Below are 16,962 nucleotides of genomic sequence, written 5' to 3' on the forward strand. Positions count from 1 at the left end.
CTTTTGGTAACATTATAATTTGACGAGTATCTTTTTAAAGCATGATATATTATTATCAAGAATTGTACTTTGCTTGTCAGTGGTTGCAAGGCCACTTCAATAAATCTTTGTTCTTTCACTTAGAGCAACACTCATTGACATGCTTAAGCTTGAATAATGTAAATGCTCACAAAGCAAAAGTGCAATAAATTGTACAAAATAAGTAATAAACAAAAACATTCCAAAAGTATTTCATCCATCATGTCAGAAAAAAAGATTATTAATTGATATTCATAAAGTGACAATATGCAACCGTGAATAGAATAACTGCCCTGTCAATTTGTAGCATTAAGTCATCTTAGTAAATTAGGCCTTTTATTATTTAATTTTTAATTTTCATTATGAAATATTACTAAGATTCTTTCATTGCACTCAATACAAACCTGGAAGGCTAAATTAGCATTTTCATGCATTCCAAATATCTCTGGGTCATCAATTAGGGGAAGACCTTCGATGTACTCTCTAAATGCCTGCAAGCTGTCTACCTCAGGGCTGTAATAAATTCCTGTAATTCAGAAAATTGAATAATTGTATTATGTAGAAATAGATAGTTGCATAACTGTAAGCGACTGAAGATACATCTTTCTGAATGTCTCCAATGTTAAACCATGTAAACATGGGCCAGGAATTTGCCGTCAATGGTACAATAGTGACATTGTCCTGTGCCCACAAAGATCCAAGTGTTCTCCAGCATGGACGTCCCCATGTACAAGTGTGTTCAAATACATCCCCATTCAAACTTCAATGATATCATCAAGATGGTTGAGCAACCCAAGCAAAAACCACAATGTGCAATTAACAATTTAATCATCACCATGCAAATAAAAAATGAAAACATTTAGATGGATTTAGAATAGAAAGTGAATTATCATCAACAAGCTTGAGAAAAAGCAAAGAAATAATCTATTTCAATATCCATTATGTTTCACAGAACTTATTACTGAGGAATCAAGTCATTACAGAAAAATCTAGTCCTTAATGGTCAGATAATTACAAAGTAATTACAACTTAGTATGTCATGAAAACTTACTTATCTCATAAAATATAATATCCTATTTACACTATTTTGCATCAAAAGTTGTTTAAAAATATGCGTACCTAGAAATGTTGTCACAATTTCTACAATTACTAGAAAACAGAATCTTTAGGAAATTATATCAAATCCAGTTCTTTCATATGATAGTTTGTGCAATTATCATAAACTATTGGATTGACATAGTTTTCTGGACATTATTTTTATTAATGTCCTTCAGAAAAATCGATCATGCTTAACCAGTGTGATATATCTGTCATAAATAAAAGTAGTTGTGAACAATCATGGCTATATGAGGTATGTACTGGTTACGACTTGCATTTTGTGACTGTCTACAGTATGTTACAACAATGTCTTGGATACAACTTACCTGATGGTGACTGCCTCTCTGGAAGTAAGTTTATTTAATAAAATATCCTTGTGTGTTTGAATTGCTGACTCTATTCCAGCATAGAGTCATAGTCATAGTTAAGGGCCTGTCCCACTTTCACGAGGTAATTCACAAATTCTCCCGAGTTTTCCCGATTCAAACTCGCAGAATGTTCGTAATGAGTCGGTAGGAGGTTGTAGGAGTTTGTAGATATATCGTAGAGACCACGTTCACAACTCTTTGGTTCACTCATTCATTCTCGCCCAAACTATCTCCTTCCCAGGTACTTTCCCATGCAACCACAGGAAATGTATCATCTGTCCCTATACCCCCTCCCTTACCTCTGTCCAGGTACCCTTGCAGTCACGTTAGGTGAGACAGGTTCATGTGAATCTCATCTAATTTAATCCACTGTATCCAGTGTTCCTTTTGCGGACTCCTGTGCACCGCCATACCAAGCAGAAACTGGTCAGCCATTTTGCTGAACATTTAAACTCAGTCCACCAAGGCCTGCTGGACCTCCCGGTTGCGAAACATGTTAACTCGTCATCCCACTGCCCCGTGCTTGCTTTATTGCCAGAGTGATACCACATGCAAACTGAATGATCAACACCTCACATTCCACTTAGGTAGCTTACAACCCAACAATGTGAACATTGAATTCTCCAATTTTAGAAAACTGCATAACTCCCCCCCATTTCAATCTTCCCCCTCCCTTGTGCCCCATCTGGAATTGCATCTACTTCTCCCCTTCCTTCCTCTAGCTTCACAATGCACAACTCTTCAATCACACTGACAATCTTTTCATTTTGGCACTTGTCCAGCTAACTGACTATCAAATAACCCATGTCACCTGCAACAATCTATTACCTGACTTGCTTTGTCCACCCCCAACCCACCCCCCCCCTACAAAGTCGGTAGAAGGGGAGTGTGAGGAAAGGTCATGACCCGAAAAGTCATCTGTCCATGTTCTCCAGTGATGCTGCTTGACTCGCTGAGTTACTCCAACACTTTGTGTCTTCTTTTGTAAACCAGCATCTGCAGTCCCTTATTTCTACTATTCTGTACTCAATACCCTGACTGATGAAAGACAATGTATCAAAAGTCTTCTTGACTACTCCATCTACCTGTGACGCCACTTTCAGTGTACCTGCATTCCTTGATCCTTCTTCTCAATGACACTCCCCAGGGCCCTGCCATTAACTATGTAGGTCCCTTCCTGATTTGATTTCACAAAATGCAACACCTCACACTTACCTCCATTCAACTCTATTAACCATTCTTAAGCCTACTTGCCCAACCGATCCCTGAGGCACACCACTAGACACGGGCCTCCAGACCGATAACAAGCCTCCAGTCAGCAACTTAGAGATCAAACATACTGGGATGTAGTGCCATTAGTGCTCAATGATGAAAAGGTGAATGTGAGACCCCTTCCTATTGAGATAAGAAATTTGATGTGTGCCAAGAGACAGCAAGCTAAGAGATTCAATTGTAATAATGCACATGGCAACAGATGGCATTGTCCAATCCACTAGATTTCCAGGTAGGTTCCTTTTTTTAAAGAATGTAGATGCTGATATTTTTGAGTGTTCACTTGCCTGATGAGGAGTACTTATAAACATTTGCTAAGATATTGGGTGCAAAGAATCGCTTTAAGATGGTACGCAGACATCGTTGATCCCAAGCATCTGTAACTCGACCTCCATAAGTGATCTCACCTAGAGGGGAATTAAAGTAATTAGGTGTTAGAACTTCCATGCAATTTTAAAAAAAGTGATCTCGTCTACATGGTCAATTTTCTTCTATTATGGATGTATGTTCTGGATGCAAAAAAAAAACAACCCAGTCATTGTTAGTATGATTTGCACAGTCTGATAGTATTTAAATACAAATTGTAATAATTCCATAAACAATCAGCAATCAGGAAACAAAACGGCAGGCAATTCTGCACACAAATACATGATTTAAAAAATACAGAAAGACAAATAGATGAACCCAGTAAGCAGCTTTTCACCATATTTTTGTGTCCTCAATATCTTTGTCAAACTTTGTATGGAAGTTGCATTTTCAGTCCCGGCGGATGGTTCAACTGCCCCGAACGCGGGAGAAGTAAAGAGGAAGAAGATTGGACTTTTTTGTCTTCCATCACAGTGAGGAATGTGGGGAATCTGCTGTGGTGGATGTTTGTGTTAACTTTTATGTATTTGTGTGTCTTGTTGCATTTTTTTTGTATGGCTGTATGGTAATTCGCACATCACTGTACCTTAATTAGTACGTGACAATAAAAGACCTTCGAAACCTTAATAAGATGCCTGGATGAATATCAAAAGGGCACATGGTCATTTTGATCATGAGCAATAAATTGTTCCTGGGGTATCATAAATGTTTCCATTAGTTTCTGTTGCTTTTCTTTTGTCGAAGATAGTTAATAACTCTGTGTGAATGAAAATATATAATATGATATTTGCAGATTTTAAGGCAAAACAGAAAACAGAAAAGTTCACAGGCTTACCAGTAATGTAAACAAGAGCATCCCAGGGTATTTTCCCTCCTTCACAATAGAGGTTTAAATTAAGAAGGGCACATTCACGATCACTATCACTGAACTCATAACAGATGTTCCAACCCAATGGACCAAACTTCTTCCTTTCCTGTATCAATACATCACATTTTCACATCAGGCAATTTAACAATGAAAGTCAAAGAACAAAAAAAGTAGATGACAATTTGAAATAAAAACAGATAATGCAAAAAAAGGCAGCATCTGTGGAAAGAGAAACAGTTAGCACCCTTGAGAAAGCAAGTTAATCTAGGTGGCAGAGAAAATAGAGCATCCGAACAGAGCAATCTGTTATATCCCTCTCTCTGAGTTTGGCTGCACAGCTCTCCCGAATCTGGAGATCCAACAGGAGGTAATGAAAGGGACTGTGCGATTCAGGTCCCCAATAACAGTTGTGCCATGCAGGGAGCAGCACACATTATTACTGCATGGCTGGACCCAAAGTGCTGCTGTAACTCAGCTAGTCAATCAGTATCTTTGGAGAACATGGATGGATGACGTTTCAGGTTAGGACCCTTCTTCAGACTAACATGATGGTTGGGTGACATTTCAGGTTTGTGACTGAAGAAGGGTCCCAACTCAAAATGTCTCCTATCCACGTTCTCCCGAGATGCTGCCAGACCCGCTGAGTTACACCAGCGCTTTGTTCCTTTTTTTGTAAACCAGCATCTGCAGTTCCTTGTTTCTGCATGTCTGAACCACTTGCGTCGGTCAACAACAGCCCTCACCAGCCTTCACACCGTGCTAAAGGTGATTAATTTCTGCATGAGTTCCAGTGGAAGCAAGAGATTGCATTAAGTTTTTAGCACAGCAGAACACAGCCCAAGCAGGTGGCACCTTTAAAGTACAGTGGACATGTACCTGTAAGTAATTGGCCCGGAAGACCAAGAGTGATATACGAATCGGCACTCTGCAGGGCAGCATTAAGAGGGCACTCGGGAATTCGCAAGCAACCAAGAGTTATTTATTATTAAATAACTTAAATGGTAATTACTCTCTTGACTATTAGAAATGCATCTTACCTTTGAATATTAAAAAAAATCAATAAAGGAAATAGTTGTGGGCACGTGATTCAATTTGCACAAACTATGAAAGAATGTGTTTTCTGATAAAATATTAAAAGTTTGAACTTCAGCAGCACAAGCAAATCGGCACTGGGGTTGGATGCCACAGCAATCAGTTCATCTAACTGGAATTCAGATGAGAGCTTCCATATGATTTAACAGATTACAAACAAACAAAATGCTGGTTGATGGCCCAGCCCACCCAACAACTCAAGTGTGTAGTGCTGTTCCCTGAAGACAGAGATCAGCCGGCAGTTAACTAAACTTGACTTACCTGAATCACTGCATGGAAGAAACAAACACCAAATATAAGCCTCCTCCACTTCCTTCCCAAGACATGTTCCTCAAAGAAAGTGGGAGTAATCTCAGTGAATGCTCTGCGGATATTTGCACGAAGTCCTTTTGGAGGTTCGTTGGTGACCTGGAGGAGAATAAATTAAGTTGCTCGATCTCTTCAATTTAGTCAACATTTTGTTTGTTAATTCTCCCACAATTATTAGAGCCTGCTGCAAGATAAGCTTTAAATTGTGAGGTTCATATATACAATATACATATTCTATAATATTAAAATAATTTAGTAGCTTTAAGCTACACAGAGGAGCATTTTTTAGTCAGAAGCATCATCAAGTAAAAACAGTGTGGTGCCCGTTAAGATTATAGAATACAGTTTAATGATTCTTCAAACCAAAAAGAAAATATAGCAAAAGATAAAATTGGAAAAAAAAATTCAATGGCCCACATTTTATCACAGCACTAAGTGAAAGGCATAAGCTGTTACAATGTTACAATTCCTATTCTTCTTTGTGATTTTGCATTGGAACATACTTTCCCTGAAATTAGTATTCAGCATTTTTGGAGAGCTAAGCACTCTTCTGCTTATAAGTCCGCTCCTATGGTTTATGAACTTATTAGAAAGGCTGGGGTTGTTTTCGCTGTTGAAGAAGGCTGAAGGTCAATGTGTCATAGAGAGGCATAAAAAATGGTCAAGAATCAGAATTTATTTCCCATGGCTGAGGGAAACCAAGGGTGCATACTTTAAAGGAAGGGGTTTAATGGGGATTTGAGGGGGATGGAGGAACTTTTTTTTTTAAATGCAGAGAGTGGTTGCTATCTGGAACTCACTGTTGGAGGAGATGGTGAAGTCAGATACAACCATTATGAACACAAGGCCAAGCAGATGACAGCGAACAAAAATAGAAAATGCTGGAAATTCTCAGCAAGTCAAGCCATATCTGTTGACCGTAACAACAAATTACTTGAGGAACTCAGCGGGTCAGGCAGCATCTGTGGAGGAAATGGACAGATGACATTTCAGGTCGAGATCTTTCTTCCAAGTTAACAGTGACCTTGTTCTCCACTGTGAGAGCAGTGCAGGTCCAGGTGTATGCCCTCCCGCAGAAAGACAAAGCCTCAGAGCAGTCAGATAGGATTTAATATCTACACAATCTCTCTCGGGATAAGGTCTTCTCATCCATATTTTCTGCGTCTCCAGCCCCAAGTTCCGTGCACTGTCCATAATCAGACACATTGATTAAAGCATAAATTGTTAGATTAAGCATAGATGGAGTACATTGGACAGAGAGTCAGCCTTCCTCTGTAAGGTTTGGAGTTGCCCTGTGAAGTTTCCAATGAAAGCTGAGCTGCCTTTGAAATGCTGTTCATTGCATGCTGTGTTCATTGTGCTTTTGTGATACCTATTTGTTGGCTGTTTCTTGCACCAGTGAGTTCCAATTTATGCCTTAAATGCTTAAAATGGACTGCACAATGACTGATTTCATTGGAGAAGCTTCTGAATTTGGGCCTGCAACCCCCATTGTGCTTGTTAATATTGAGCAATTTTTGAGTTGTGGTCGATGGGAAAGGCCAAAAGCTCAGAGTCGTCTGTTCACAGATAGAGCAGATGCTCCCAGTCCCCAGCAGTGGCAAATAATTATCATATAGGCCAGAGTGCAGCCCTAAACTGCAGTTCTTAGCATTGAGTGGTTACATCACTTGCTGCAGCCCATCCAACATTAGTCCTCACAGATAATCATTACACATTGCTTCAGTGGCTCATTTCACATTAGGCCAGACAGCAGTGAGGTTACAGGCAGCAGATAGGTAGGAGATCGCACCAAGTTCCTGACAAAGCAGTGGGACCACTTGGGCGACCTAATCCGCGAGTCCAGAATAGTGTCTTCGACCTTCAAGCTCGAGGGCACTCTCCTGGAAAGCCTCGAGCTGGATAGACCGGCCGCGTTGAAACCACGAGCTGCATCGACCGAACCGCGAGCTGCATCTACCGACTGCACACACACACACACACAAACACATCGCCAGGGAAAGCAGAGGAGCACTGTCTGCACGATGAAGAGGAAGGTAAAATGGCTACCACAGTGTATGGTAAGTCCTTTAGACAGTACGGAAAGGGGGGGGCGAAAGAGAAGGGGAGAGAAGGTGTGAGAAGGGGAGAGAAGGGGAGAGAAGGGGAGAGAAGGGGGAGAGAAGGGGAGAGAAGGGGGGGGGGGGGGGAGAAGGAGTGGAGACAGTTTTAAGAAGTTTAATAACTTTTAGCGGGCATTTAACCTACCGGTTGGTTTTCCCTGGTCCTGAAAACTCCAATGAGCCAATCAAAATGCCCAGTCAGTGAAAGAGATTGCCTACGGCTGCCCTCGACTGCCTGTAACTAAATAGCGACCCCACTCCACTGCACTACGAGTCAAAATGACCCATGCCGACTAAATTTTACTTGCGGAAAATCTTTCAATATGCTGAAAATGTCGATCATGAAGGCGAGTTCCAGCGACCTCACAGGACCTCCTAGGACCTTGTGTTGACCATGCTGCTAGTTTGAATCCAGGGCAAACTCGTCTAAACTCGCAGATTAGGTCGCCCAAGTGGGACAGGCCATTTATTCCTGATATCATTATAAGAACCAAATACTGCACTGTGTAGCTCTGTGTAATCCAATGTTTAGAGAGCAAAAATAAATTGATACTCTTTTTGGATGTGGATGTGACATATCCATTACAAATAGCAATTGTGTACTAATCCTATTACAAACCAATGTGTCTGGAAAGCAGATAGAAATGGCTGAAGCTTCTACTTCAGATTCAAAATGCAGCCACTTTAAAAGTTATTTTCTCCTTTCCTTTCCATTCAAATTCATTTGAAAATCATTTCACCCATTAGTTACACTGAATTTCAAAACATTTAGGTGTATTTCTTGCTACATTCAACTGTCATAATTTTGTAATATTGAATTACTATTCCTGCTATCCAGTTGTACCATCTGAGGCATTTGTTACAGGATTGGGAGAAGCAGGGAGCTTGGATGATGAGGTTAATAAATGAATGCTGGTTCAGGGGAGCATAGAGTCACAGTACAGATACTACAGGGTCAACAAGCAGAGAAAAGAAAAGTTAGCATTAAGACTTAGACATTCATAAGTTTTAGTTTATTAGTTTAGAGATGCAGCACAAAAGCAGGCTCTTCAGCCCACTGGGTCCACGCCAATCACGCCAACCACGCCAATCACGCCAAACATTTCCTTTGCTCCATAGATGCTGCTGCACCCGCTGAGTTTCCCCAGCAATTTTGTGTACCTTCGATATTCCAGCATCTGCAGTCCCCTTTTGAACACTATCCTACACCCACTAGGGACAATTTTAAAATTTACCAAGCCAATTAACCTACAAACCTGTACATCTTTGGAGATTGGGAGGATACCGAAGATCTCTGAGAAAACCCACGCAGGTCACGGGGAGAACGTACAAACTGCGTACAGACAGCACCCGTAGTCGGGATCGAACCCGGGTCTTCGGCGCTGTATTCAGCAGCAACTCTACCACTGAGCCTATCGATGAGATCGAACCATGAAAATAATTCTGACTCCTCAGTGGGCCAGTGGACAGATGGCACCAACCACACACAAAAGATTCAGAAAGTGTCACTTGATCATACATAGTGATTCACAGTATTTCTTTATATGAATTGTGGTAAAATGCACCATCTAGTGGACCCAAATGCTACTTGTGAAATTTCAAACACATGCTGGTTAACTCAATGCAAACTGAAACTTTGGCATACCAGAAGATGAAAAATAATCTTTCATCATTGTCACAGGAAAGAGATGAACAAAATGACAAACAAGCTTATGGAAATATGAAAATGTTTTGCATTGAAAGGTGGCTGAGAATCTTTAGGATAGATGATGATCTGCTCCAATAATATTAATTATTTACTTTAATTTTAATCATGTTTGCTGATCGTAAAAAAGTATTAAGCATCAATTAAAAATTTTACAGCCTGCAAAAAGATGTGGGTGGGGCCTGTGGTTACAGATTTAAGAGAGCGGGACCTCGAGGAGGTACTACCAAGGGTCCTGCTGGTGCTCCAATGACCACACAATTGGAGTACTGCATATCAAGAGGCAGCAAGAGTGGACCTCCACATCTAGTTGATAGCTTCATCTTAGCAGTCATTTGGGATCACTTACTAATACTCCTGTTTCAGGTGTCCTGAGATGACTAATGAGGTCAATTTTAGACTCACGGACTCCACGGATCAACGTAATTGGTGCCTCACTGAGTAGGTGTGGACACATCAGGAATCAGGAGTGGCCGTGAGAATGACATGGCCTGCTCAATGTGTCGGAAGGAACTGCAGATGCTGGTTTACACTGAAGATAGACACAAAAGTAACTCAGCAGGACAGGCAATATCTGGCCTGGCCTGCTCAATGAATGGTGAATGGTGTGATAATCAAGTGGAATGCTTTGCCTGGATGGTGTTGAGCTTTTGGAGGGTTTTGAGAGCTGTATTCATCCAGGCAAGTGGAAGAGTATTCCATCACACTCCTGACGTGTCTTTGTAGATAATTTGGGATGTTAGTGATATCTGGAGACATTTGGAAAAAGTTCAACAATACTTAAATGATAAAATTAAACATCAAATATTAAAATCAAGAAACTGTAGAGGCACCAAACGTGGTGAACAAATGGGTTACTTTATTCAGGCATATAAGGTTTGTTATACATGCACGTTGGTCCTCTAACATAAAATTTGTTTTTGCTGCTGCAAGGCTGTTGCCTCGTGGGCTCGAGCTGAGCCCCTGCTGAGGTGGAAGGACACTCATGCCTAGAGATAAGAGAGCTGGTCAGCTCAAAGTAAGAGAGAGAGTGAGGGTTGTCCCAGGGTTTGTTATATATCCCAGGACACACCCCTGTACCCCGTGACAACTCCTCCCTGCCATTGCCCAATCACGCGACCGACTGCTGAGGGTCCGTGTAGGCAGTGGCCCAACCACCAGGTGCTGCCACAGGACCACCCAAGAACCAGAGGCAGGGAAATGAGCAGGCCAACAAAACATAAACATACAGGCAGAACGTGAGGGCAGACGTCGAAAAGGCATGGAGCGCACTCACCTTCTACCGGAAGGTGCGCAAGCATGGTCGAGGGCGGCTCTTGCTGTGGGGTCGGGGGCACCCCGGCTGTGGGTCGGGACGGTCCAAAGTGGTTGGATTTCTGTGCTTGAAACTGGAGGCTATAGTAACACCAACAGACCAGGGGTGGCGCTGTAGACGTCGGTCAGGCTGCATGGACGCCATTCGACCAGAGGTGGCGCTGCCGACGGCAGTCGGGCTGCAGAGTCACCACTCGACCAGAGATGAAGCTGTTGACGGCGGTCAGCAGGTCGAGCGTCGCTTCTGGCCAGTCGTCTCCGGCCAGTCGCTTCCGGCCAGCTGCGCGGCCATTTTTGTAGTCACTGCGGCGGCAATGTGGGAGTAGGCCACGGCGGCCATTTTGGTGGCCAGCATCGACGGGCCTCGCCACACCGCTGCAGCTAGGGACTCCACCCACTGTCGCCGGTGTCATCGGAGGCCGGCTGCACTGCAGCGCCCTCGGCGGAGGCTGGAAACTGCTGGGGAATCCATCACGGGACCGCTGACTCACGACTGACCGAGGTTCCACCCCGCTGCTGGGCCGGATGGGCAGCCAGCGCCCAGGGATCTTCGGGGTCCACGCCAGTGAGGACGTCTTTGGGCAGCCACCCCAGGTAGGCCCGCTCTATCGGGAGGTGCGCCGGTGAGGACGTCTTCGGGCAGCCGCCCCAGGTAGGCCCACCGTATCGGGTGGCTGGGCCTTGAGCAGCAGCCGGCAGGGTAATGGGTGGGTCTACTCTCTCCCCGCACCCGGGGCCGTCGGGGGGGCGTCGATGATGCAGGGGGTGGGGGGGCTGCTACCCTCGCAGCTCCTGCAGCAGCTGGTGGGGGAGCGGCGGCTGGTGGGGAAGCAACGGTAGCCGGGGTCTTTCAGCCACGATGGGCAGCAGTTAGTGGGGGAGCGGCGGCAGCCACGGCCTCTCAGCCCCAGTGGTCGGCTCTGGGGGGTCAAGCGGGAGAGATAGCAAGGGCCGAGGCAGCTGCGCTCCTGTCTGCTGCGTTGGGTCCGGAATGCAGGCGGGCGACCCAGGCGGCCAACGATTGGCTAGACGAGGCATAGGCGGGTGTCGAGCAGCTCGACGGCGGCGGAGGGCCCAAAGGCACGTTACTGGCGGGAGGCGATCGGCTGACCGTGGCGGCGGCGTCCGGGTGCAGCGCAGAGTTGATGGCTGCATCCATAGCAGTCATTACCGTACCGGAATGCAGGCTGGCAACATCAGGTCACCACGGTAGATGGTCAGCTGCGTGCGTCGGAAAATCTAAAATATCTGTTTTGGAACGTCGGGGTCACCAATGTAGAGGCACCAAACGTGATGAACAAATGGGTACTTTATTCAGGCATAAAAGGTTTGTTATACATGTACGTTGGTCCTCTAACATAATGTTGTTGTTGCTGTTGCGAGGCTGTTGCCTCGTGGGCTCGAGCTGAGCCCCTGCTGAGGTGGAAGGACACTCACCCCGAGAGAGAAGAGAGCTGGTCAGCTCGAAGTAAGAGAGAGAGAGAGAGAGAGAGAGAGAGATGGTTGTCCCAGGGTTCGTTATAAACTCCTTCCTGCCATTGCCCAGTCACGTGACCGACTGCTGAGGGTTCGTGGAGCTAGTGGCCCAATCACCGGGTGCTGCCACAAAACATTAAAATCATTCAAATATTTGATTGTTACTATTTAAAATACATGTGCAATAAAATAAAAAATATGCAAAATGCATACATAATCAGTGACTCCATTCAAATGAATGCGGCAATGTTTGGTGTATCAGCTATGGCAGGAGTAATGGTGAGGATGCAGATATTTACGACCAAGTTGGAGACCTAATTTAAAAATGTTGTGCTGCAACACTGCTGCCATTTCTGCCTAGAACCACCAATTATCTGTCAACACATTCTGATCTATTATCCGATCTAATGCCTAATGCTCAGAAGTCAGATTCTGGATAAAACGACACAAGTGATGGCAAATTCTCCTAGAATCTGTTTCAACTAGATTTAGTAGATAAAACTATATGTAACTTTCAGATCCATGTTCACCTGTCTAATCGTGACTGGATGATGGACTGATGGATCATAAGTATGTTTTTATCCAATAAAAACTAAAATATAAAACTGAAATTGGAAATGGAAGTTAAAGCACAGTTTAGTTGAGCCAAGTAAATATGAATCAATCTCTTCACCTCACAAACAATACAGCAGACAAAATATCACAATGTTCCAACAACAACGTTAGTTCATTTATTTCTATTCAGAATTGGTTAGGGCTCAGTTCTGTGCATTTGTAATTTTCAACTTCACACAAAGTACAATTTGGAGTTTTGGGTGGGAGCAACATTCCCTAAGTGAATGAAATAATCAATTCATTATGGAGAAATTTACTTTTGATCACATCTGCTAAACACATGTTGATAGTCCTGCTTGCATGTTATACTCCACTTCAAACATTTAGATCTATTAACATCTAAAGTATAATGAAAGATGTGTACAATACCTGTTTGCATTTTACATGCTTGGCTAAACATGCCTACTCCATTCTCACTGATAAACTCCCCTGAACATTAATACACAGTAAACTGCCCTGAGCATTGATTGACAAAAGGGGCACTCCTAGTCCAGTACATGGATAAAAAATTGGATAAGCAAGCTAGGTTCTGGTCAAGAGTCACATGTTTGATTCCCCACTGAAGAGTATAAATTTAAGTTAAAAAAAAGTTAGTCTCCATGAAACTTCAAATATGTCATAAACATCCACATGGGTCACTCTGGTCTGGCCTAGTTGTGATTCCAGACCCACCAACAAAGTTGCTTTTTGACTGCTCCTAGAGCTCAGGACAATTAGAAACGTACAATAAATGGTGACATTTCCAGCCATGTTCACATCCCAAGACCAAATAATAAAAAGAATAAAAAACAGAATTTGAGCTAAATGTCTGTGAATTGAAGGAATTATCATGAATCATTGGATAAAATATAAAATAATATTTGCAATTGAATAATTTCATAGAGAATGCAGCTCTATTGCAGATTAGTTTTATAACAATATTTAACTGTGATCTTCAGAATGCATTACCTTGACTGAATTCTGCAAAACTGTGACAGGAAAGGTGTTAGTCGGCATGGAGCTCAGGAATAGTCGGAAATTTTCATTAATGACAGCATCTAAAAAAAATCAAAGTATTTTTTCCGTCATTTGTCAGTATCTGCATAAATAATGATGACAAAATATTTTAACTGCAACAAGCACTGCAAACTGTAAACAAGTTTTCTGGAGATCTTCCATTGTTGTAATCAAAATTCAGAGTGCCAGCATTATTGTGCAATTACTATGATGTTATGGGCTAAGTAAGCTTTTATATATTCAGTAGAGAAAATGGCTAACCAGAGATAACATAGGATAAATGTAAGCACCAATGTGTGTAGGCACAGGAGATGGGTGAAGTCTTAAATAAATACTTCTCATTTGTATTTACTGTGGAGAAAGCCAATGAAGTTAATGGGCTGTCCCACTTGGGCGACCTAATTGGTGAGTTTAGAAGAGTTTGAAAAAATGACATGTTGAAGACCTCCTTCGACTATGTAGAAGAGCTCCTTGGTTGAAGACCAGCTTCGAATAGCTACGACTAACTCCGGGAAAATTGGACACCGAATAGTGGAGAGTGAAGACGTCCTCCTTCGATCTCCTTCAACCTCCCTTCAACCTCCCTTTGACTATGATGAAGACTATCTACGACTACCTTTGACTACCTTCGATTACCTTCAAGTACCCTCGATTATCTACGACTAACATACCGACCTACTGCGACCCACTACGACCTACTACAACTAAACCTACAAGTAAAAAAAGTATTGATTTTTTCCATGGCAACCTTTTTTTACTCGCGGGTATTTTTTAACATGTTGAAAAAAATGCCGCGACCTAGCTGAGGCCTCGAGTACGCGGAGACCACTCTCGAGCATGAAGGACAGTTATGAAGACCTCCTACGACCTCGTGTCGACCGTGCTGTGAGTATGAGTCGAGGGCAAACTCGCCAGAACTCACCAATTAGGTCACCCAAGTGGGACAGCCCCTTTAGGGAATTCAGAAAAGGGAACTGCGGAATGAGTCCTGAAATATATTGACATTATGAAAGAGATGTTAACTGTCTTGAGGAGCATAAAGGTAGATAAATATAAAAGCCTCACTAAGTGTATCTGAGGATATTTTGAGAAGCCAGTGAAGAAATTGCTGGGGCTCTGTTAGAGATCTTTGTACATTGGTCATGGGTGAGGTATCGGGAAACTGGTTGGTGGCTAATGTTGTGCCTTTATTTAAGAAGGGCTGTAAGAATGCAAGAGAACTTCAGGATGATGAACCTTACATCAGAGGTGGGGAAGTTACTGGAGGGATTCTGAGGAACAGTAAGGAAAGGCAAGGACTGATTAGGGAAAGTCAACACGGCTTTATGTTTGGAAAATAATTTCATGAATTTGATTACTTTTATTGAAGAGATCATCAAAAGGATTGACAAGGACAATGTGATAGATATAGTTTACATGGATATCTGCTAGGTTATTGACAATATCCTGCATGGTAGGCTGGTCCAGAAGGTTAATCACATGGGATCCTGGGTGAAATAGCCAACTGGATGTAAAACTGGCTTTGTTGAAGAAATCAGAGGTAAGAGGTGAAGGGTTGCTTTTCAGATTGGAGGCCTGTGACCAGTAGTATTCTCGGCAAGGTCCCCTATATTTTTGTCATATACATTAACCACTTGGACAAGATTATAGGTGGTTTGATTAGTAAATTTGCAGATTACACCAAAATTGGTGGTGAGATGGAAAGTGAAGAAGGTTGTCTGAAGTTACAGCAGGATCTACATGAACTGGAAAAGGGGACAAAGGAATGTTAGAAAGAATTTAACTCAGACATATGCAAAATTATGCATTTTGGGAAGCTAAATCAGGGCAGGCCACACAGAGTGAATGACAGGTCCCTTGAGAGTGTTGTTGAACACAGAGCTCTGCTACATGCTTCCCTGAAAGTGGCGATATAGGTAGAAAAGTTGGTGAAGGTGGAGTATGATATATATTTTTCACAGTCATGAATTTCTGGTTCATGGATTGAGTATAAGAGTTGGTTCATGATGTTGCAGATGTACAAGATATTGCTGAGATCATACCTAGAGTATTTTGTGCAGTTCCGGTCACTGTACTACAGAAAGGATGCAATTAAGCTATAGAAAGTGCAGCAAAAATTCACAAAAACATTGCTGAGACTGGAGGATTGTATAATATGTAGAGAATGATTAAGCTAGGACCGTCTATGTTGTAGCTAAGAAGACTGAAGGGTAAGCTGATAGTGATTTATAAAATCATGAGTGGCACAGATAAGGGGGAGGGTCATAGTTTATTTTTCCCCCGGCTAGGACAGTTTAACACTAGAGGGCAAAGACTCAAGGTAAGAGGGGACAGATTTAAAGGAGACCTGAGGAGAGACAAGTTTGTTCGCAATGAGGGAAGTAGGTATATGGAACATGCTGTAAGAGGCACTGTAAATGTGGATACATTTACAATGTTTAAAAGCCATTTGGACAGGAAGGTGGGTAGAAAAAGATAAACAATAATTGCAGGCCTAATGCCAGCTATTTGGACTAGCTGAGAAAGGCAAATGGGACTACATAGCTGAGAAAGGCATCTTGATCCGCATGGACAATTTGGGCCAAAGTTTTGTTTCTGTGTTGTACAACTCTGACTAGAGGTGGATTGGTCCAATTGCCCATCAAAATTTTGGGCAATAAGTGTAAACCAATGGCCATGGAGTAAACTGAATCAAATCACTAAGATGGAGGAACAATTCCTTGCTGTATTGTGAATAAGAGTCAGGAAATCATGTTACAACTTTGATTAGTCCCCATTGGGATTATTATGTGCAATTATGGCCACCTCAGGGGTGTAGGAACATTCAGAACAGGTCATAACATTAACAATGGTTCCTGCAGCTGCACTCAACAATATTCTATGAACCTTTATGTTAATTATATCTACTCTTCTGTCAGAACTTGGAAAATATGGTCTTGAAGTGTTGAATAATTGGATTACGCGATATCACCCTTCAGCACATAAAAAAATGACAGTAACAAATAATTATTTGGATCAATTTTAACAATTATGATAATGCAATAGTGACAAAGATTCTGGAAAATAGACAGATATCCCAAGGCTTTTATTTAGCTGAGATATATGACATGTACTCACTTGGTTCTGTGAATGCCTTAACCATTTCCTCCATAGCTAACATCCATGATACTGCAAGATGACAATTTTGAAGAAAAACCCAATTTCCTGCCTTTACAGCCTGTTTAATCAATGATTCCGCAATGGGTCCTTGTCCTTGTCCCAGAGAAATAGACTTCACCCTGTAATAGGAAAGTAAGACCCGGGTATTCTTGTCATAAAGAAGCAACAGATTTACTGTAAGATTACATATAAGTAATTCAGAAC

General features: G+C 42.3%; 1 protein-coding gene across 1 annotated transcript in view; it reads right to left on the minus strand.

Moving 5' to 3' along the window:
* Window positions 1-16,962, minus strand: part of dnah6 (dynein axonemal heavy chain 6) — a 288,021-nt gene that overhangs the window by 32,491 nt on the left and 238,568 nt on the right. The window contains exons 66-71 of the mRNA XM_033018232.1: window positions 16,717-16,877; window positions 13,552-13,640; window positions 5,344-5,490; window positions 3,958-4,096; window positions 3,044-3,163; window positions 423-544 (exon numbers count right to left, since the gene is read on the minus strand). Of these exons, the coding sequence (XP_032874123.1) occupies window positions 423-544; window positions 3,044-3,163; window positions 3,958-4,096; window positions 5,344-5,490; window positions 13,552-13,640; window positions 16,717-16,877 (778 nt within the window). The remainder of the gene's footprint in view (window positions 1-422; window positions 545-3,043; window positions 3,164-3,957; window positions 4,097-5,343; window positions 5,491-13,551; window positions 13,641-16,716; window positions 16,878-16,962) is intronic.

The sequence above is a fragment of the Amblyraja radiata genome, chromosome 3 (genome assembly GCF_010909765.2).
Source record: "Amblyraja radiata isolate CabotCenter1 chromosome 3, sAmbRad1.1.pri, whole genome shotgun sequence".
Taxonomy (NCBI): Eukaryota; Metazoa; Chordata; class Chondrichthyes; order Rajiformes; family Rajidae; genus Amblyraja; species Amblyraja radiata.